Source organism: Cucumis melo, chromosome 5 (genome assembly GCF_025177605.1).
Source record: "Cucumis melo cultivar AY chromosome 5, USDA_Cmelo_AY_1.0, whole genome shotgun sequence".
Classification (NCBI taxonomy): Eukaryota; Viridiplantae; Streptophyta; class Magnoliopsida; order Cucurbitales; family Cucurbitaceae; genus Cucumis; species Cucumis melo.
In genome coordinates, this window is record NC_066861.1 from 25,920,376 (window position 1) to 25,942,936 (window position 22,561).

At 32.2% G+C, this 22,561-nt stretch overlaps 3 protein-coding genes and 1 long non-coding RNA gene across 4 annotated transcripts; 2 read left to right on the plus strand and 2 right to left on the minus strand.

Annotated features, from left to right (window-relative positions):
* The first annotated feature begins 461 nt into the window (after positions 1–461).
* Positions 462–2,567, plus strand: LOC103494018 (uncharacterized). The gene is made up of 3 exons (XM_008455015.3): positions 462–764; positions 979–1,147; positions 2,072–2,567. The coding sequence occupies exons 1-3, from the start codon at positions 705–707 to the stop codon at positions 2,266–2,268; spliced, it is 426 nt and encodes a 141-aa protein (XP_008453237.1). The 5' UTR covers positions 462–704; the 3' UTR covers positions 2,269–2,567.
* Positions 2,568–2,875: 308 nt separating this feature from the next.
* Positions 2,876–3,394, minus strand: LOC103494023 (uncharacterized). The gene is made up of 2 exons (XM_008455028.3): positions 3,088–3,394; positions 2,876–2,997 (listed from the first exon to the last, which is right to left on the minus strand). Exons 1-2 carry the CDS (start codon positions 3,392–3,394, stop codon positions 2,876–2,878), a joined length of 429 nt encoding a protein of 142 aa, XP_008453250.2.
* Positions 3,395–3,454: 60 nt separating this feature from the next.
* Positions 3,455–5,037, plus strand: LOC127149407 (uncharacterized). The gene is made up of 3 exons (XR_007820956.1): positions 3,455–4,235; positions 4,344–4,533; positions 4,681–5,037. It is a non-coding gene; the product is annotated as an uncharacterized LOC127149407 (long non-coding RNA).
* Positions 5,038–10,457: 5,420 nt separating this feature from the next.
* On the minus strand, positions 10,458–10,931 carry LOC103499331 (uncharacterized). The gene has a single exon (XM_008462315.1). The coding sequence runs from the start codon at positions 10,929–10,931 to the stop codon at positions 10,458–10,460; it is 474 nt and encodes a 157-aa protein (XP_008460537.1).
* Between the last annotated feature and the right edge of the window lie 11,630 nt (positions 10,932–22,561).

Genomic DNA, 22,561 nt, shown 5'->3' on the forward strand with positions numbered 1-22,561 from the left:
ATGTAGTATTTTCTTAAAAAAATATAATAAAAATTAATTATCTAAGAGGGGCATTTTCAAAAATATAAAAAAGCGGCATGATATTTCACTCCAAAAACGAAGAAGGCATTTTACTTGCATTTGGCTACTGATTTTTTTCTATTTTTTCCTATATTTTTACAGGAAAAAAAAGAAGAGAAAAAGTGAAACGAAAAATAGAAAAATAAAAAGGATGATGGAAAGAAATCAATAAAAGAAAAGTCAAACCTGAAATATTTAAAAATATCTAATTTAACCTTTGGGCGGTGTTTTGTTGGAAGAGTTTTTCCTATTTAAAATATAAAAAATTAAATTAAATCTTTTCAAATGAAAAAGAAAATTTAAAATAATTTTAATTAAAGTATTTTAATAGGTCATTTTATAGATGTTAAAATATTAAAACTAATATAAGTTAATACTCAAATTCTCATTTTAATTCCTCTATTTTAGCGTAGAAATTGAGAAAGAAAAAACAAATCGGCTATCAAAGTAGTCGTAATTACATTTGATCCGCCACTAGCAACCAGTCTCGCTCCCCCGAAACTCTCCCCTTAAGATCGGCGTTCACTGAAACTGGATTTTGCGCTTTCCAATCTACGTTCTTCCCCACACTTAATCCCTATTCACAACCATATTTATACTCATTTCCTTCATAATTCTTCAAAATTTGGGTAGATCGAAAGACGATGGCAGCAATTTACAGCCTCTACATCATCAACAAATCTGGTGGTTTGATCTTCTACAAGGTAATCAACCAATTCAAACTACCTGGTCATGCAATTGGAAACACAAATTTCCGTTAATTCCTACCTGGATGTAGAATTTTTATGCTTTATTTCGTTTCTGGGAACCCCAATCAAGATTTCAGTTTTTTCATCTCATGTTGCAAAGGTATATAGTTCGGTATGTGGGTATTCTATATGGATTGAGCCTCTTATTGGGTTTGTTTTAAAATTTTAGGATTATGGGTCTGCTGGACGGATGGATACGAACGATAGTTTGAGAGTGGCGAGTTTGTGGCATTCTATGCATGCCATTTCCCAGCAGCTTTCGCCTATAGCTGGTTGTTCGGGTGTTGAACTTCTTGAAGCTGACACTTTCGATCTCCATTGCTTCCAGTCACTCACTGGTACGTTTTTCCTTCCTGTATTTTGTTTACTTTTTTGCTTCAAACACATGGTTTCTGCCTCAAAATCGGTGATTCCAAAGATAAGCAGTTAAGTGAATCCCAAAATGGGAAAGCACAGCTGAAGTTCTAGAAACGTTATTGATTTTTGTTTAGTTTCTTATTGAGTTCGAGAATTTATGAGAATGGGGATTCAAACATAACCTTTGGTTGAAATTATTGTGCCTTAATTGGTTGAGTTTTGCTTGATTGTAAAAATGATATTGATGCTCTAGTTGAAAAATGCAGCCTTTTTTTTTTTTTTTTTTTAATCATGCTATAGTCTCCATAGATATGAGAGTGGGGATTCAAATATAAATTTTGGTTATTGAAATTGATGTTTGTTCAGTTTCTTGTTTCAAGTTTAAGAATGTATGAGAGTGGTGATTCAAACATAAATTTTGGTTGAGATTATTATGTCTTGATTAGTTGAGTTGTACTCAGATAGGTAGAAATGGCATTAATCCTTTATTAGAAAAATGTACCTTTTTATAGCCATACTAATATACTATAGTCTCCTTCGCAAATATTTTTGTGCTGTCAAACTTTTGGAGGAAAAAACTAGCATGTGGTGCAACAGAAACCACAAAATTAGTTTTTTGAAATCTCGATTCTGTAACTGTTTGTGTTTAATCTTTTGTCATTACACTTTGCTGCTTGCATAGGGGGAGGAGAGTTAAAGATTGTTTTGATATGGATATGAATGGCTTTTGGTGTGGAGGATTAATAATTTCTTCACTATCAACCAACCTACATAAGAAATAGAAATGCTTGTTCCGTAGTATAATTTTATATTTCCTTGTTCAAATTTTCTTTTTATCTCTGCAAAGTCTCACGGCAGTAACTTCATAAAGAACCAGAATCATGGATGGAAATTGTCTGTTGCAGGGACAAAGTTTTTTGTTGTGTGTGAGCCTGGGACTCAGCACATGGAGAGTCTTCTGAAGTACATTTATGAACTATACACAGATTTTGTCTTGAAGAATCCATTCTATGAGATGGAGATGCCTATACGGTGCGAGCTCTTTGACATCAACCTAGCGCAGGCAGTGCAAAAAGAACGTGTTGCTTTGCTTGGCCGATGAGCTTAGGATATCCTTCATTTTGTCAGTATTAAATTCAAGAAAAGGAGGCTCATGATATTATTGTGCAAAATACTTGATAATTTACCATCCTTAATGCTAAATGTACTCCGTTCCTAGTGAATCACGTGAGATTTGGTGGAAAAGGAATGTTTCTTTTCATTGTTCATCAGGAAGTCAGGGTTAATTTTATACCCATTTTTTGTCAATTGTATACAGATGTGGATCCAGTTAAATGACAGAGCAATGTTATAAGCTTTTGGGATATGGTTAATTTAAGCAGCCAAAGTATTTACATTTTACTTCGACCTATTTAGATGAATGAAAGCATCAACTTCATGATGTTCATCGTTGAAATATAACTACAAAGAAATACAAGATAAACCACCCTCGAGCACACTAACTCAAGCTCTTGATCACTAAAAGGTTGCCTACCTTCTCTAACTCACCCTATCTTTATAACAAGACTCCATAACTAACTTCCTACCAAACTACCCCTATACCCCTTAATACTACCATACAATTGTCTTCCTATCTACGTACATTACACTATAACATAGTTGTGTAAGAGGCTGTATGCACTCAAGTCTGGCAGGGATGAGCAAATAGATCAAGTGGGGAGAACATGACCCGCGACCGCAGCCATTGCAATGAGGATTCTCAATTCCCTCTTCCTCTTGACCAATGGGCTATCTGGTGTTGGTGGTCTACAGGAAGCCTCTCCTCTTGGTGCTGCTCATTCAGCCTTGACCATATCGGCATAGTCTTTCTGATTGAAGCAATAAATTGCCTGCACGAATGCCTGCCTGACCTGGCTTCAACCGATTCTGCAGGCCTCGAGAGCAGTTTTCGTTACTGGATCGTCAGTGCTGGCTTGAAGTTCAACAATGAACTGATAAGTTCTGGAAGTGTTTCTCAGCACTTGGTTATTTGCTATCAAGACCAAGCCAACGTCATCTGCTGGACCTTTCAGATTTTCATTGGAGGTTTTGTTGCAAAACCCATAATCCTCATTTTGATAGCATATTCGATCGATCCACTGCTGTGTTTCCGGGTTACCCAGAGCTGGGTGAACAACGAGGAGAATGAGGAAGAGGGTTTGCAGTTGTGAAGAATATGAGAAAGCCATTGTTACTTGGGAGCTAATGTTTGGAATTCTGACAAAAGCAGAATAAGGTGAGAGTGGCTTTTATAGGATACTTTGTGCTGCTATTGTTTGCACAATCTTGGCATGCTTTCTTAAAAATTTTCCCTTGATTTTCTGGTTCATGATTTCAGTTCAAATAACTCAAATTAAAGTAAAAAGGAAGATATACATTCATTGCTGGTTTATACAAGTTATAGTAGATCTTTTTGCATATCGTTTTGGAAATTATAAGTTGAGAGAAGCAAATCTGATCTGCATGCTATAGTGGTACATCCAAGAATTTAAATTCCTCCCTTGTATGTTATACTCCTTTTCTAAACTTCCATGATTCACATTTCTTTTCCGTATATTTACAAAATTTTCCAATTTATTTCTTTTATCATTTACTTTTCTTACTCTAGGGATAAATCAACACATTATGTAGAAGAAAGATTCAACTAACAAACTTATTTAGTTCTTGTTCATCAGGCAAAATCAAACAAAACAATAAGAACAACTGAACAAGAAGGGTAGAGAGAGAGAGAAAAAAAAAAAAAAAAGAAAAAGAAAAAGAAAAAACATGTTCATTGTTTCATTACTTCTTGCTTTTATAAAAAATTTACTGAATGTGACCATTAGCTGCAGCACATTGATTTACGCTTATTGAAATATCACAACATAGGATCATAAGTTTGTTCATGACTTCAATATGCAATGAATTGATTTTAATGGCTTGACTACACCTTAGAACAAGTCTCTTTGATGCCACCAATGGACCATTCTCTCTGAAGATCTTCTGCTGTGAGAACTGATAAGCTTTTTGGATATTTGATTGAATTTCATGGTAATACTCCACACAATGCTCAAAACTTTTCTTCACCTCAGGATCACTCTCATTCTTACTTAGTTTGTAGAAGGTATCAAGGTTTTGATCTGCTTGTTTTTTTGCTAGATTGCTGCATATAAGTGAGAGCTTAGGGAGGTCGGCCGAGACGGTACGGGAATCATTATTAAGGATTTTCTCACAGAGTGACGGATTGGAGGTTTTAGAGCAAATGGTGACCAGATTTTCATGGGGGATTCCATGAGAAGGGAAAATGGTCAGGGAAAAAGTTGCCAAAAGAAGAGCTGGGATGAAAGAGGTAAGATTTAGACAGCAATTCATTGTTGGTTTCTTAAAAGAACAGATTATATGAGCAGTGGCTTTCTTTGGAAACTTAGAAGAAGCTGTTTAAATAATGAGTTTGGGAGAAAAAGTAACTTCAAAAGTAACTGATTGTGCTTTGTAGGATGCCACTTTCTTTTCTTCAAGTACATTACAGGGAAAAAGTTAAGGATCCTTCTTGGAAAAACAGCCACATGGGCTACATGCAAGTTAAACTCTTGAGAAACAACAATGGGAAGAGCTGTACATCTCCTTCATTTTAGATATGACTAGACTAGAATCTTACCTGCTTTACGACCTTACTTCAACAAGTCAGTTCTCTAGGTTGTACAATTGTGTTATTGAGTTCAAAGAACGTTTTCTACTTGTTCACCTTTTACATTTCCTATTAACCCAATACAATTTGTTAGACTGTGGAAACTTCTTTTAAAGGTTAGAGGTTTGAGATCTTTAAGAAAATAACATAATTTTTCATCTTTGGCTGATTTATAAGTCTGGTTGGTTTGGCCAAATGTGTTTTTGCTTCACCTTTTTAATTTCTGTTTTAGAATTCTCTGTTAAGAATTTCATAGTAGGAAACAATCTTTTTTAAGTCAATGAGATTTTAGAAGTGTATTTAGTTCTTAAAATTCCAAAGCGACCATTTGGAGTTGCTTTGATTTCTAATTTGAAGTAGGGAGAGATTTAAAAAAAATAGTTACAAATATAACAATTAGACTAAAATATTAGATTTACAATTATACTAGTATAATGTAGATCTTTTTATTATTTGATATAATCAAATAAAATTCTCTCAAATTGTATGTGGTATAATTAAATAAAATTCTCTCAAATTGTATATGGTCGACAATTTTCTTGAAATTTATTTTAATGTTGATTTTCTGTCATATTATATTATTACAAAGCATAGAAGGTCACCATTTTGGAAACTTCATTTTCATTTATATTCTTTTTTTAAAATAAAAAATCTAGCTAGGATGACACCTAGTTTACTAAATTTCTTAAAACAGTCCTAAATATTTGTATCAAGGAGTTTTAGTTGGGTATAAACTTCATGTGAAAACTTTATTAGTAGAGATCAAAATGATCACTTTTAAAAATATATAGACTAAAGAAAAAAAATTTGAAGTACAATGATCACACTGAAAGTTAACAACACATGGATCAAAAATCAAAGAAATAAATTGATATGTATGATATCATTTGTTGTTAACATTTGCACCTCATTTTCCCGTTTGATATTTTTGTACTAAACAAAATACCAAAGTTTATATATACACACATGTTCATATATCAAAATATGGCATCGTGGCAAATATCCAAAGCAATTAAAGCATGCCAAATAACATATCCACCAAAATGTGGTAATGTAGACCAAGCATATAGGCTATGGGTTGTGAATGCATGCGTTTGATGCTCAAACTCCTTGTTACCCACAACCTGTTTGATTCCACAACATTTGCAAAAGAAGATGTATAAAAAACTTGCAAGATTAATAAATTTTAGGTAGGTGACTATTAGTATATTTGAACAAATTCGCTCAAAATTCTTTAGTAGACTCATGACTATTTTTTTAGCATCGAGTCAACCTAAAATAGTTAAAGTAGAGAAATAACAACAATAACAATTGAATAATATAAATTCCATTTTTATTTTTGAAAATCAATCAAAGATTTGTATTAAAGTGTGATCCCAAATGATCATTAAATGGGTTTACATCATAAAACAAACACAAGCTTTTATGAATTTAAAATCAACTAATGCTAGAGCCAGATACTATAGCCATAGCAATGAGAATTCTCATCTCCCTATTAATTTGAAAAAGTGGGTTTTGTTTGGGTGGTGGTGTAGTGCTGAATATTGAAGTACAACTTGCTTGTGCTCTCGGTGCTCTCTTCTCAGCATTCAACATTTCCTTATAATAATTTCGTGAGAACCACTGGATCCCTTCTACAAATGCTTCATTTACTACATAATATCCTTTTTCACATACTATTAACCTGTTTTTTGTTGTTGGATCACTTACACTTCTCAAAAGTTGATCAATGTAAACAAGTGTACTAGATGCCTTCATGTAGACTTGATTGTTTGCTATTTCAGTTAGTCCTATATAGTCTGCTGAACCACCTTTCAAGTTCTGATGGAAGGTTTGGCTGCAAAACTCAAATTCTTCCATCTGATTACATATTCTATTGATTTTATCTTCAGTTTCACTATCAGCTGCCATAGTTGACCGAAAAATGGTGATTAGAACGATGAACAAGGTAAGCCACAATTGAGAAGACAAAAAACTTGTTGAAGAAGTCATATTTGAATTTCGACGAAGCGAAAGGAAAGATGAGTGTTGAATTTATAGGACCATCTTTGTTATTTGATTGACCCATTTTGTCCAATTACACCCTCACTTTATTCCATTTATTTTCTTCAATTTTCTTCAAACATCTTCTAATTTTGGTTTCTTAAATGAGGAGAGAGAATAAAACCATCAACATTTGGAATGGTAATTAATGACTTGCCTACTATAGTATATATGTTTGAATTGACACATTCCTAAGTTGGATTTATTAATTATACTAAAAGAAAGGAATGTCAAGTAAAATATTTATATTGAATATCATTCTTTATATGATATTAGCACCAAACCATGGATCTTGAACAAAAAAAAAAAAAAAAAAAAGAATTGTTGTATAAACATTAATGTAAAATTCATTAGATTGGATCATGTCTAGTAATGGTAATTAATTCATTTTATTCCACATCTTTCCATCCATTTCCTCCCATTTTTCTTAAATACCTTCCTAATTAGTTGGATTATGAAATGGAATATGTATTTCCAAAACTGAATTTACTGATTTTGCTTTCCAATTAAGCAAGTGTGGAGTGAGAACTCAAACGAGACTATAATAATTTAAAAAATGTTAGAGGGTACCAAAACATTTTCTTTAAAAACATTTTAATTACTTTCATAATGTACTAGAGGAGAAGGAATTAAGCCTACAATTTGTAAACTTACCATCAAGTTAGGTTTGTAAAAGCAATTATATATATAAATGGTCTTAGGGGTTAAGAAATAGATACTCAGATTTCTTAAATATAAACTTTTTTAGTACAATATGTTAGGGGATTAGAACCTGGTTCATGTTGATTATCGTTAGCTAAGCGCACTTCTACTAGTAAATTAAGTTTAACTCTTACAACTTTCGGTAAATTATATTAACTCAAATTCTAGATAAAATACATCAATATAACCTTTACCATACAATGTCATAATTCCAAATCCCGATTTCTATATTGATTTAAGTCTAAAAAATTCATTTCATCACATTAATGTAAAATCTTTTGAAGGTATAGGGTCGTTGATTATCCAACATTTATTTGCTGCAAAAGAGAGATATGTACTAGAATATATCCAACTTTCAATAGACTTGGTTCTTTTTTCATATATACTTTCCAAAGAAGTGAAAGTACTTTTAGGTAAGAAATATTTATCCAGTTAGATTTTTTTTTCTTAAAGTAAAATAATAAAGATTCGAATCATAGACCTCTTGGTCACTAACTCATTTATATGTCAGTTCATTTGTACTCTCTTTGGCTATTAGTTGTCGTACTTACAACCATTATCAAACATTTTAGTATTTTTCCATTTTATGATATTTTTGTTCTTGCCCGTGGATTTGCCTTTTTTTAGTTAAATAACCACAAGGATGGGAATCAAACCATCAACTTAATTATTGTTTTATTTAACTAGGGTTTTAGCTCACCATGTAACTTTTCTGTATACAAAATTAAAGATAAATTAAATAACTTCAAACTGATGCATAGTTAACGAGTATATCAATATTTTATTTAACTTAAGTAATTATGTGATCGATAAATGTTTGAATGTCTAAACTGGTTGAAGTTGAAATATACTTGAGTTTTTTTTAAATATATTTGTATTTTGTATGTTTGATGTATATAAAAACTTCTTCAAATTGTTTTTTTGTTTGATGATCAATCCAAATACTTGTAAGGTATACATTATTCATGTTATTTCTTTGATGATGGCTATATTTTAAGTGTGAGTCATGAATGTTGGTGGTCATATTCTTAATCTTGTCCTACAAGATAATGTTCTAAGGACGATGTTCCTCTCAACTAAGTTTCTGGTCTAGAGATTTTTTTATATAGTTATTCTGGAAAATGTTTTATATAGTTATTCTCAAGGACTTTTTTTCTTTGGGATTTGGTAGATTATATTATGGCATTGGTCTATTTCTTCTTTTTTGTCGTTTTTATTTAAGAAGTTGCGTTATTCGTTTTCTAGGTTTACCACTTTCGAAAGAGAAGGCTTTGGCTTTTTATTGTATTTTGCTGAGCATATTAACAAAGACTGCCAATTCGTGTGATTACATATGAAGTAAAAAGTATGGTAAATCTCTTTATATAGTTGTTCTTCCTTTTAATCATTTATGAAAGTGTTGTTTTTTACTTGATAATGTATTCTCAAACTTAGAGGAAGCCTGTGTTAGTCAAGTGATAAGCGGGCTTAATTCAAGTTGAGAGAGAGTTGTCTCACACTTTTAGAGAACCTAAGTATTTTTTCACTAATTAGTCAGTTGTGTGTACCACCGTAAAATTTTTCGTATTTACAAAAAGATATAGTACCAATATAATGTTATAAATGTTTAGCTATTTATTAGTGAAAATATCTTTCTTTGGCTTCTCTGATGAGTTGAGTTATAAAAAATTTGTTTGTTTTTATCTTTTTATTATTATTATATATATATATATATATATATATTAATTATATGTTCAATATTGTGTATATCTTATGTTGTGTGTGTCAGATAGTCTTTTTTTCTATTCAAAATTATAGCACACAGAAAATTAAAGCACGTGCATGGTGAGTATAATTATATAACATAGATGGGTAGGTTATCATATATTTTTTGGAATGTGAAATGGTGGAATGCCTTTAAATTATTATGTGGCGTTAGGGATGACCTAGTACAGGGTCTCACAAGGGTTTGGAGAAGTATATGTGGTTATTTATGCATGATGTATAATAACTTTCTAAACCCTCTAACATACAATTTTGACCTTAGAAGTTTAAAGAGAGAGTTTAGAGAAGTGCAATATATAAACTCTCTAACCTAAGAGTGGCGTCGTATTGTATTATGAAATATTGTCTTTACTAATATTTGTTCTTCCTTTGCCCATTGACGACGTCGCTAAAACACTGTTAGTAAACCATGTATATCTATGTATCGATCTTTACCTTCTTTTTATTGTTTAATTGTTGATTTCGTAACAATAGAAAAATGTGGGTAGATTTCTTTCTATTTATTTTCTTTTAAGAAAATCCATGTGGGTAAATTAATAATATGACATATCCATTAAAATGCTTTATTTCTTATGGGTATTGGCATGAGCTTGGAGATGAAAAGCTAACGATTGAGTGGACGAATGACAAAGAAGAGAGAAAGAGAACTAAAGGGAGCGCCGGTGGTTCACGCAAGGAAGAAGAAGGGACGAATAGTTTTTACTTTTTCTTCTCTTTAATTAATTAATATGTATTAGTCCTCTTACAAACTCCTTATATAAGATAGATGAGCTATTTCTTTCATTATGGATTAATTTTGAGATGAAACCCTATAATATCAAATAAGGTGACAATGAATAGATTTGGTAAACACATTTGCTCAAAATCCTTTAATAAACTCATGACTATTTTCTTAGCACTAAGTCAATCTAAAATAGTTAAGTAGAGAAACAACGATAACAATTAAATAACATAAGCTCCATTTTTAATTTTGGAAATCAACCGAAGATCTTTATTAAAGTGTGATTCCAAATGATCATGAAATGGATTATTACATTAATCCTCTTGAACAAACACAAACTTTTATAAATTTAAGATCAACCAATGCTAGAGCCAGATACTATAGCCATAGCAATGAGGATTCTCATCCTCCTATTAATATCAACAAGTGGATTTTGTTCGGGTGGTGGTATAGTGCTGAATATTGAAATACAACTTGCTTGCGCTCTCGGTGCTATCTTCTCAGTATTCAACATTCCCTTATAATTTCTTTCTGAGAACAACCTTATCCCTTCTAAAAATGTTTCATTTACTACATAATATCCATTTTCACATACTATTAACCTGTTTCTTGTTACTGGATCACTTACGCTTCTCAAAAGTTGTTGAATGTAAACAAGTGTACTTGCTGTATACGTGCTCACTTGATTGTTCGCTATTTCAGTTAGTCCTATATAGTCTGCTGAATCACCTTTCAAATTCTGATGGAAGGTTTGGCTGCAAAACTCAAATTCTTCCATTTGACGACATATTCTATTGATTTTATCTTCAGTTCCACTATCAACTGCCATAGTCGACCGAAAAATGATGAGAACGATGAACAAGACAAGCCACAATTGAGAAGGAAAAAAACCTGTTGAAGAAGTCATATTTGAATTTTGACAAAGTGAAAGGAAAGATGAGTGTGGAATTTATAGGATCATCTTTATTATTGGTTGGATCATGTTATTCAATTACAACCTCACTTCTTTCCATTTATTTGCTTCAAAAACTTTCAAACATCTTCTAGTTTTGGATTGTTCAATGTGGAGATATAAGCAAGTCATCGATATTTAAAACGGTAATTAATAACTTATCTACTAAAGTATGTTCGAATTGACATTTATGAATTAAGTTGGATTTATTTACATTAAAAGAAAAGAATCTCACATAAAATGTTTATATTGAATGCCGTTATTTTCATAAGATCAACACTAAACAATGGATCTTTAAATGTACCAACTAAAATTAGAAAGTAAATAGGCCACCATTAGATAGACTTACTTTGGAAACATGATATTCTAATATATGATATAACTTCAAAATCCTCACATAAGCTTGAACAAAAAGATCAAAAAAAAAAAAAAAATTAAAATTAAAATGATTGGTGTATAAACATTAGTGTAAAATTCATTGGATTAGATCATGTAGTTTGCTCATTTTATTTCATGCACTCTCCCACATCTTTCCATCCATTTCCTTCCATTCTTTCTTAAATACTTTCCTAATGAGTTAGGTTTTCTTGAGAAGGTATTTTATTATTTTACAGCCATTTTTCATATATGCTAAGCAAAAAACTTCTTCTTCTTCTTCTTTTTTAATTTAATTTGATTGGTTTCAATATTTTAAGAATTTAAAATTTTTCTTTATGTGGTGTGAAATGGAATATTGATTTCAAAAACTGAGTTTACTAGTTTTGCTTTCCAATTAAGCAGTTTGTGGAGAGAGAATTCAAAGTATCATTTGTAATTTTGAAATGGTAGGTAGTGAACTTAACATTTCTTTAAAAACATTACACATTCAAAATGTGGGAGGAAGGAATTAAGCCTACAATTTATAAACTTATGATCAATATATTTAGGGTTTATAAAAGCAATTATATATAGGGTCTCTTATATCGGTTAGGATTTAGATACTTGATTTATTAATTAATATAAATTTTTTTAGCACAACAATTTGGAGATCGAGGAATTAGAAACTTCCATCTCTAAGATGGAAGGTCATACCAATTATCGCTAATGTAATGACCGAACTTTTTGAGATCTCTAACTAATATTGTTCATAATTGTAAGAGTAAAATACAAACATTTGAATTATTGAAGTGAAATTTTTATTTTAAAACAAGAATAATTACTTTAAATAATTTATAAAATTAATAAATAAATAAATGAAACTTTTGTTTGGCGTCTCCTAATGGTTATAATAGATAACAATAAAGTAAAATAAAAAGATATAAACGAAGATAACATCAAGTTTCCTTCAAAATATTTAAAATAAATTGAAAAAGAACCAAGCAGAAGCAATCCTCTAGTCCCATATGGTGTAATTACGGGTCGACCCGTTACTCGCTAATATAGCTCTTGCTTTTACCTAAAAAACATGAAATAAGAAAAGATGGGTATAAACATACTCAGTAAGTAATCTTCCTAATTGAGGTCTTTAGGTGAGATGTTAAACTCATTCCAACATAGACATAATGTACAAATCATAACATGGTGTAAATAGTGAATCTAAAAGAACACAAAACATAGTGTAATTAGTGATCTTAAAGAAACATAGAACATAAGATGACATAAGCCTCTTAGAAGGGTTAATAGTCACCTCTAATCTTAGGATACATAGAAACATAGTTTAACACAAATTCTAGTTCATTGCATAAAAATCATGGTTGATAGAATACATATCAATCCATTCTCAAAATCAAGCTCATAAGGAATAATTTCTCACTCACTGATCATTGACTTACTTTCCACTAGGTTATAGACTTTTTCGATCTCCAAACAATCCAAATAAATTGGAGAACAAATCTTAACATCTTCCAAACTCCTATTATCCATATTTCAACTTACAGTATCTTAGAGCTTCCAACCTGTTTAGACAATAGCTCCAATTTACTTCAACAACACTAATTCTAAAACTAGGCTTTTAGTGATGGACAAAAGATGTCACTCATCTTCTTCTTCCTTTAACTCACAAAATTTCTGCACTTGCCCTGTTTTTTAGTAGTTTTACTTAATTAAGGTTTTTAAGCTTCGTTTTCGTGCAATCCAGCCCCAAATTACCATTCAAATGTCTTCTACAAAACTATTTAACTACCTCCAAATTGAATTATCCAATAGGTTAGAGCTCACGAATTACCTCAAACAGTCCGGAATTTCGATTGAATTTTCAAAAATCAGCACATCTCATTGTTTTATCTCAATTTAATGGCCTTTCCAATCACAGTTTTCTTCACAAAACCCATGGATTTCTTTCCTTTTTGATGCTCTACAACTTTTGTCAATAAATGTCATTATTCAAATTCACGATTGATAAGCGGATTTCATTTTACACTCGAAAAGATTAAAACTATCGTCGACAAAGAGTCTCACACTTAGGATAGCTAAATATTTCTTTCACTGGTTTGTTAGTAGTATGTGCCACCCTAAAATATTTTGTATTTACAAAAAAGTACGATAAAATGCTATAAATATTTAGCTATTTATTAGTGAAAATATCTTTCTTTGACTTCTTTGACGTAGGTGGTATTCCACACCGAAATGATGTTTGTTTTTATCTTTTTATTATTTTAACTTTTTAACTATATGTTCAATAGTATTGTGTATTTCTTACGTTGTGTGTCAGGTAGTCTTTCTTTCCATTCAAATCATGGCAGAGAGAAAAATTAAAGCACATGCATGTGAGTAATTATATAACATATGGTAGGTTATTATATATTTTTTGGAATGCGAAAAAGTATTGGTGAAATGCTTTGAAATCGTTATGTGACCATAAGGACGACCTGGTACGAGATCTCACAAGGATTTAGAAAAGTATATGTAGTTATTTAAGCAAAATGTATATAATAATTCTTTAAATAACCCTAAATCATATGATTTTGACCTTAGAGTTTAGATAAATGCAATATATAAACTTTCTAATCTAACAGTGACGTCGTCGTAGTGTATTCTTGAAATATTCTCTCTATTGATATTTTTTCTCCCTTTGCTTATGGACATCATTAGTTAGTGTTAATTAGTGAACCACACACATATATTGTGTATCGATCTTTACATTTTTTATATTGCTTAATTGTTGATTTCGTAACAATCACAAATGTGTCTTTCTATTTTTGTAAGAAAATACATGCATGTGTAACAATTGAATAATATGACATATCCATTAAAATTCTTTATTTCTTAGAAATATTGGCATGGCCTTCATATCAAGAGGCCAAAGTGTCAATCCCTCCTTATCTTTCTCATTCCGATTTCAGTGTGACTGATGATAGACTTTCCTTCCTTTCACTTCTTCTAGTAATAAATATCGTTTCGTTGCTTTAATTCATTTTGATTATTGTATATTTTTTGTGACATCCCAATTTAAAGGCAATTGTCTATTTTATTTGGATTTATATTATTTGGAGTGATGATGCACGACGTCGACGATGAAAAGCTAACAACTGAGTGGGAGGATGATAGAGAAGAGAGAAAGAGAACCAGAGGGAGAGCTGGTGGTTCATGCAAGGAAGAAGAAGGATGAAGAGTTTTTACTTTTCCTTTTCTTTAATTAACATGTATTAATCCCCTGACAAACTCCTTATAAGATAGACAATCCATTTCTTTAATTGTGAATTGATTTTGAGATATGAAAACCATAATATCAAATAAGGTGACAATCAATAGATTTAGTAAACTCATTCACTCAAAATCCTTTAGTAAACTCATGACTATTTTTTTTAGCACTAAGTGTAACGACCCAACTCTTTATACTAAGTTGAGGTCATTACTAAAAAGAAAACAATAACAAGAGACACTTTCTTGAAAAGAGGAAAACTAAATTTTCATTAAAAACAGAATACTGAAACACTAATACATAGACGTGGAAGCAAAACTAAGTCCCCATATGGCATGCCACGGATCGTTATCTGTCGCTCGCCAGTTTTCTTCTACCTTTACCTTTGCCTGAAATATTAAACATAGAAAGAGTGGGTATAAACATATACTCAGTAAGGGACCCGGAACGATAAAACTGGTCTTCGGTGAATTCGAAAGAACACCTAGGATAAACTGGTCTTTAGTGAACTTGAAAGAGACACTAAGACAATCGGGCTATGAGTGACCCCGTCGAGTCACTCATATAAGTATCATCTCATACTGGACTGGTGATCCCGTCGAACTATACAGTCATAAAAAGGTGGTGATCCCGAGGGACATCCATGTAGATACGACTCTAATAGACAAAGTTAACAGAATGCCAATTCATAGCATGTAGCATATCATAAACATCATAAACAAGACATGAATATTAATCTTAACGTCCTTAATCATGTGATTAATATATAATGCATCAACATTAACATCAACAGTCATCATCATCAACATATTATGCATCTTAGCTACATCAATGCATAATGAAAAATTACATGCAAGCTCTTAACTTCAATTCGAAAGTCTAGTAGGAGAATCTCTTACCTGAAGATTTTAGCCAAACAAAGTACTCCCTAGCTGATGGTAAAAATTTTCCAATTAATTTGATCCTAATCATAAAAGGAAATTTCAATATCTTAATTAATAAAAATTAGCAATTGGTTATCATCCAAAAATTTTCCAAATTAATTAACTTCAAAATAAAAAAAAGGGGTTGAAACCAATTCAACCTTGATTGGAAAAAATATTAATTTAATTTCATTGGCTTACCAAGGTTATCCAAATGAAAGTTGAAAAATTCTCTTATCCTTGATGAGAAAATTCATCACTTTAAATCTTCAAGCTTTGACAAAGGGACCAATCTTAACTAAAACTAGTGAGGCGGCAGCGACAAAGGATTATCTTAGAGAAGAAGATGAAGAACCTTTTTTATTTTTCCTTTTCTTTACAACTTAAACATTTCAATGTTATTTATAGACTCAAATAATAACAATAATATTTATTATTATTATTTTCTTTTCTTTTTAGGATATATATATATATATATAAAATAAAATATACATATATCTTTATTCTCATTATCTTTCCTCAATAAATGCCTTAAATGCATAAAATCTTAAACATTTATAACAATTAATAATAATAATAATACTTATTTATTATTATTATTTTTCTCTCACCAAAATCTACAATAAACATATATATTTATTTAAACCATCATTCTTCCTTCTAAATAAATATATATTTTTTTGGGGCGACAAGAAGAATAGCAAAATCTAAGTTTTATTTTGGATAAATGACAAATTTATTTTTAAATTGTCAAAAAAGAAAAACAGTTAATTTTCACATATTAAATGTGATAACTATGCCTTAAATGCCCCTACCTACTTTACAATATAGACTCCTAAGTACAATAGTAAGAAAAACCACAAATACCCTGTAATTAATACATACTATGCACTCCCAAAAAAATAAATCATCTTCTGTAAAGGCTTTCCGGTGCATTTCCACCGTCGCTTTTCCACCGTAGCTTTCTCTTCCATTTTTCCACCGTCGGTTTCTCTTCCGTCGCTTTTCCACCGTTTGCACGTCCTTCCTTTTTAATCGATTTGCACCACCCAAAGTATGGGTGAGTTGTTTTGTTTCACGCTTCTGTTCCTTTTTCAACCTTTGGATTTTTCCTCTGTTTTCTGCATGTATCGGTAAAAAATACCGAGTTCTCAAAAATTTCTTCAAATTTTCTCCGGTTCTAACATTCTTCAAATTTTCAAATGATTTTCCATCCGCATTTGTTTTCCACCCACACCGTCGCTTTCCACCTTCTTCTTTTAGTACAAATTTTCGTTTCCCTTAATTCCGGTTGATTGTCTTTGGCTGAATCTTCTATTTTTGTTTTCCTTAATTCCGGTTGGTTGACAAAATTAAAGATAGATCACAATTTTAGGGAGGGTTGGGATTTGATTCTAAACTTAAGTATTTCCATTATATTTGCCATAATTAAATCACATTTTATTTGGCATTATTTTAGGGCGGATTGAGATTTGATTCTAAACTTAATAGCTAAAGTTTGAATATATAATTATTGAAGGTAAAAATCAGAATAATTAGGGGATATTGAAACCAATTGAATATATTTAGGGATCTTTGAAAGAATATAATAATTTTTTGATTTAGTTAATAATTATCATAAGTGAGTGTGTTCACAAATACACTGTAATCGAATATGTGATATTTTATTTGATTTTTGGATCTCCTTAAATATATTGTTTCTCATCCGTTGAGGGGTAATTTTGGACCAAAAAAGTGGGAAACTATTTCAGGCAGTTAGTTTTGCCATAAATAAATAAATAAAAAAAATAACAGTTTGCTATTTTTCTAATTTTGATTCTTATATTTGCCATTTACACGGATTCCCCTAAAAATAATATTGCAGATGAAAAGTTTAGTTTTCTTTTTACAAAAATATAAAGGAGGGATGAATATTAAATTAAATTATTGTTTCATATATTATACGGGTAACATTTGTAGGGATCACGTTTTAATTTGATGTAATGGTCGGATATTACGAAAATATGGTAGACAAGGGCAAAGAAATAAAATGTATATAGCATAATCTTATGAATATAATGTTGGGAAGACAATATTAGTTATTTTTCTAAAGTAGTTTAGAATATAAAGATGTTAAAATTTCAAAAAGAATATGCTTTGCTCCGTTCTTCGTTGAAATTTATGTTTATTAGGCCATGAACGTTTCAGTGAATTTTGTATTTTTCTAATATATTCAAATTTGAGATTGTCTTTCGGTGAATCTTGTGTTTTGGTTTCCATTAATTCCGGTTTGTTGGCAACATTAAAGATAGGTCACAATTTATTTGGCATGATTTTAGAGATAGTTGGGATTTGAATCTAAACTTAAGTATTCCCATTATATTTGTCATAATCTTAGGGAATGGTTGGAATTTAAATTTGAATTTTAGTGATTTGAATTTTGAATGTTTTATGATTTTTCGTTCCTTTTTTTTTAATGTTTTTGTATATGGTTAATTATTGCATCATGTTTATCATTATTTTAGGAAGGAAGAATTCATTGCATTAAAATTTCAGAACCTATTCATTGCATTAATAGTTATTGAAGGAAAAAATCGGTAGCTAAAGTTTGAATATATAATCATTGAAGAGAAAAATAGGAATAATTAGGGGATATTGAAATCAATTGAATATGGTTAGAGATTTTTGAAATAATATAATAATTATTTGATTTGGTTAATAATTATCATAAGTGGGTGTGTTTACAGATACACTGTAATCAGCTATGTGATAATGTTTTGTTTGATTTTTCGGGTTCCTTAAATATACTGTATTTGATTATGGATAGTTTTCATCCGTTGAGGGGCATTTTCGGTCGAAAAAAGTTGAAAATTATTCAAGACAGTTAGTTTTTCCATAAATAAAAAAATAACAGTTTGCTATTTTGACAATTTCCATTCTTATATTTGCCATTTCCACGGATTCCTCTATTTTTTTCGTCTAATCAAATCAATCACTACAAGACACGAGCCGGGGGGGGGGGGGGGAGGGAGGTACTCCCGACGCTAAAAAACGTCGACGAAAATGAAAAATGTGTCGGGAAAGGATATGCCGATGTACATCATGGTGTCGGGAAGAACGTCAGGAGAATCGCGTTAGGAAAGAGGTATTCCTGACAGACCTTATGCCGACGCACCTTGCGACGTCGGGAATGCCTCTTTTCCGACGTGTTTTTCCCGACATTTCATTGTGTTGGGAATTCCTTTATATATATATATATATTTAATATTTCATTTCTATTTTTTTCCTTAAAATATTTTGCTCAAACATTCACAACGATGTTCGGATTGCTCAAATATTTTTTCCGATGTTTTGGATTAAATTAAAACAAATTGAATATAAATTAAAATAAATTAAGAAATATACAAACACAAATTTAAAAAAATTTAAAATTAATAATATGAATAAGTTCAAAAAATATTAGTAAGTTTAATACAAAAAATAAAGTTCTCATAATACAAAAAAACACAAACATAACAAAAAGTCTCCCAACGAGGTGCGTATGCGTCATTCTACACCTTCGATCCTAAAAATGATATAAAAGTAACTAAATTTAGAACCTAATCATATATTGCAAAAACTTAAGAATAATAGAGACATATATACGTACCGTAGAGATAAGGATCATGTGGTGGTCCCTGTTGTGCACGAGTTAATTCTTCTATCATCTTTTTCATTGTTTCCACTTGTGAAGCTAACACTTGGTGATTTCTATCTTGTACTTTAATCCCTTCCAAAGCTTCATGAAGTTTAGCTTGTAATTCAATCTCTTTTTCTGTGGACTGCGAACAAGATGTCGAGCCATTCTGCGGGCCTTCGGCTTGGGTCCCCAACCAAGGCCTTTTGAGTAGCCTGGTTGTCTACCCAACACCTGATCGCATATCTCATCCTTAGAGAGTGGCTGACTACCCTCTGGGGTAGGTTGGAATTGGAGTTCCAACATTTGATTCTGCAACAAATTTAAAAACTATGTTAGGTAACGCGTAAAAATATATAATGAAAGTGGATAATTAATAAGGGCATATATTACATGCGCATCCTCAGCGGCCTGCGACACGAACGTCCCAGCTCGAACATGTGTTTTCCGAATCAACTCCACACGATAGACCAACTTCCCTTTTCTCTCTGCGAGCTCATACTGTCGTTGTAGAAACGACTTGGACCCGCTACTATGATTGTAAGGCTGCTTCTGTCTAGCAGCCTTGTTCGTCCGTGATTGCTCCTGCATTAAAACAATTATATTGTTTATTTCTTATACATATTAAAACCTGTTATCATAATTAATCATGACAAATACCTGGAATGCAGGGCTGATATAGTGGTCGCAGAGGAAGTGCTAATCCTCATGACGTCCAACCAATGCGTTTGGTGGGTTGGCACGAGCCTCCTCCGTGTCGCTGTACTTTTTGAAATGTTTGTCACAGTCGGCCCGGAACTCTTTAAAGGTCATGAGCATTTGATGCTCAACAAACCTATTCATTGCTTGATCATTGAAATCAAGCACAAACAATCGCTACACATTACAAACATAACACATTAGATTAGTTAAAGTTAGATATGTTTCATATGAAATCATATATAAATGTGTAGTGCACTTAATTACCTGGAGGTCGCCCTTGACGACCTCAATGTATTCTCTCCCAACGTCCGCCCACTTAAGACAGCGAACGGGAAATATCTTTCGCACGCACACGCCTATCGCCTGGCTGAAGCGAATGGCGTGTGGAGAAATAGGCTTCTTCGCTCCAGGGGCGATCGTCATTGGAATGTACCCATTTATTGCAACCTGGCGCTCTAACTCCAAGAGTCGAGACTGCGCACGTCTCCTAGTCGGAGTCGCATGTAGTTAAGAAGAAGACCCTGCTCAATAAATCGATAATAACATATAAAGTTAGAAAAAAGAACATGAAATAATCATAAGTTAAAATGAAGAAAATTCTTAGACTCACCCGTATTGTTGCCCACAGACGACGACCCTCCCGCGATGTTATCTAAATCGTCCTCAAACTCGAGGAATATATCGTCCGTCTCCATAAAATTATTACGTCGATATGACATAATGGTTGTGGACATAGAAAACAAACATTCAATAAGCAAATACGAACACATAGCTAGAATCAAAATATATAAACTAGATAAATATGTGGGTACGTGGTTTGTCACTATAATTCGTCATCGCTTGCATGTGACAAGTGTTCATCCACATCGTCGATGAAGTCGTCATTGACATGACGCATAACTGGTCTTTGAACGATTGTGGGATCAACGTCATTTCTGCATAGTGTCATCCTCGATGTGGTCATCCACTTGATGGCTTACAACAACTTCTAGTATATTAATATGGTCATTCTGATCATCCTTTACTTCTAGCACGTCCCATATACGCTTATTTTGGATGACTTGCATAATTTTCCAATTCTTACCATTTTTTGGATCATCTACGTAAAAAACTTGATGTGCTTGAGTTGCAAGAATTACAGGTTCCTCCGTGTATCAACAACGGGATGTGTTGAGAGATTTGTACCCTACTTCAACGTGTGTTCTTTGACTTTTGTTTACGTCGGTGTCATACCACCGACACTTAAATAGCCATACATTTCTTCCCAATGGATATTATACGTGCAACACTTCGTTCAGAACACCGTAGAAATTATTATCGCTAGTCCACTTGCATCGCTTTCACCAATGACCATGATTCCACTGTTTTGAGTAGTACGTTGGGAATCAAGTTCAATAGTGTGAAATCTTACACCACCTACGATGCATCCATTGTAACAACAAACGTCAAAGGATAATCCCATCGCTAGTGAGAAGAAATCATCAGATAGGTTTGCAGACTCACGCAGTTCTAACACCTGAAATGAATGTGACAATAATTATAAACTTCTCACGTGCTTAAATATGTTAGTTCTTACATGTCACACTTAAATTTGTTATATACCTGTACTCAAAATCATTCAGGGAATGCCCGTTCATGTATTTTATACAAATCCATAGAATTTTGAGCATGTCGACGTTGGAGCCTCAAATGTTTCCTAATAGGGATGAGTTTAATTTCTGTAAGAACAATATATAACAAATATTTAAAAGTTACGAAGATGAGGAATATGCTTACTTGCGATACTCCGATATTTCGTCAGCATTTTTCAGTATGTACCAATGGAAGAGTCGTTTCTCTTCCTGTGATATAGCACAAATACTTGATGCACCTAAGGGTTGTACTTTCTGCTTGAAAATTTCAAAGTCACCAATTACCTCGTTCGTTACAATGGTATCATCATTTCGCTCATCTCTTGTGAATCGAGTCTCTATACCACGTAGGTAACGTGAACAAAAGGTGCTTGATTCATTCATGACATAGGCTTTAACGTGCTTTGTTTCTAACATATTGCTTTAACGTGCGTAGACTTCTTTCAATCGGATACATTCAACTGTAAGAAACCGAACCAGTAATCTTCGTTTCATATGGTAAGTGAACGGCAAGGTGTACCATAACGCTAAAGAAGGCAGGTGGAAATATTCTTTCCAACTTATAAAGTATGATTATGATATCTGCTTGTAATCCATCTAGATCACTTACTCTTATCGTTCTGGCACACAAGTCACGAAAAAATTACATAATTCGGTTATAGCAATGTATATGTTCTTCGGTTAGAATGCTCGAATACCAATTGGTAGTAGTCGATGTAATAAAACATGAAAATCATGCATTTTTAGTCCTGATATTTTCCCCTCTCTTTCATGCATACATCTCGATATATTGGAAACAAATCCATTGGGAAACTTAATTGATTTTAGAAACTTGCAAAACTCTACTCGTTCACTGCTAGTCAACGTGTAGCTCGCATGTGGCTTCACCAATCAGTTACCCACTTCTACAAGATGTAAATCCTTTCTTATCTTCAGATCTTGTAGGTCCAACCGAGCATTCGTGGTATCCTTCGTTT

What these genes read in the sequence shown, in the direction of transcription:
- LOC103494023 (XM_008455028.3), bottom strand. Translation starts at nt 3,394, where the DNA reads ATGGCTTTCTCATATTCTTCACAACTGCAAACCCTCTTCCTCATTCTC. An exon ending in TCTCGAGGCCTGCAGAATCG is followed by an intron (nt 2,998 to 3,087) that starts GTTGAAGCCAGG and finishes CTGAATGAGCAG; the next exon opens with CACCAAGAGGAGAGGCTTCC.
- LOC103499331 (XM_008462315.1), bottom strand. Translation starts at nt 10,931, where the DNA reads ATGGCAGTTGATAGTGGAACTGAAGATAAAATCAATAGAATATGTCGT.
- LOC103494018 (XM_008455015.3), top strand. Translation starts at nt 705, where the DNA reads ATGGCAGCAATTTACAGCCTCTACATCATCAACAAATCTGGTGGTTTG. An exon ending in GTGGTTTGATCTTCTACAAG is followed by an intron (nt 765 to 978) that starts GTAATCAACCAA and finishes TTAAAATTTTAG; the next exon opens with GATTATGGGTCTGCTGGACG. An exon ending in TTGCTTCCAGTCACTCACTG is followed by an intron (nt 1,148 to 2,071) that starts GTACGTTTTTCC and finishes TGTCTGTTGCAG; the next exon opens with GGACAAAGTTTTTTGTTGTG.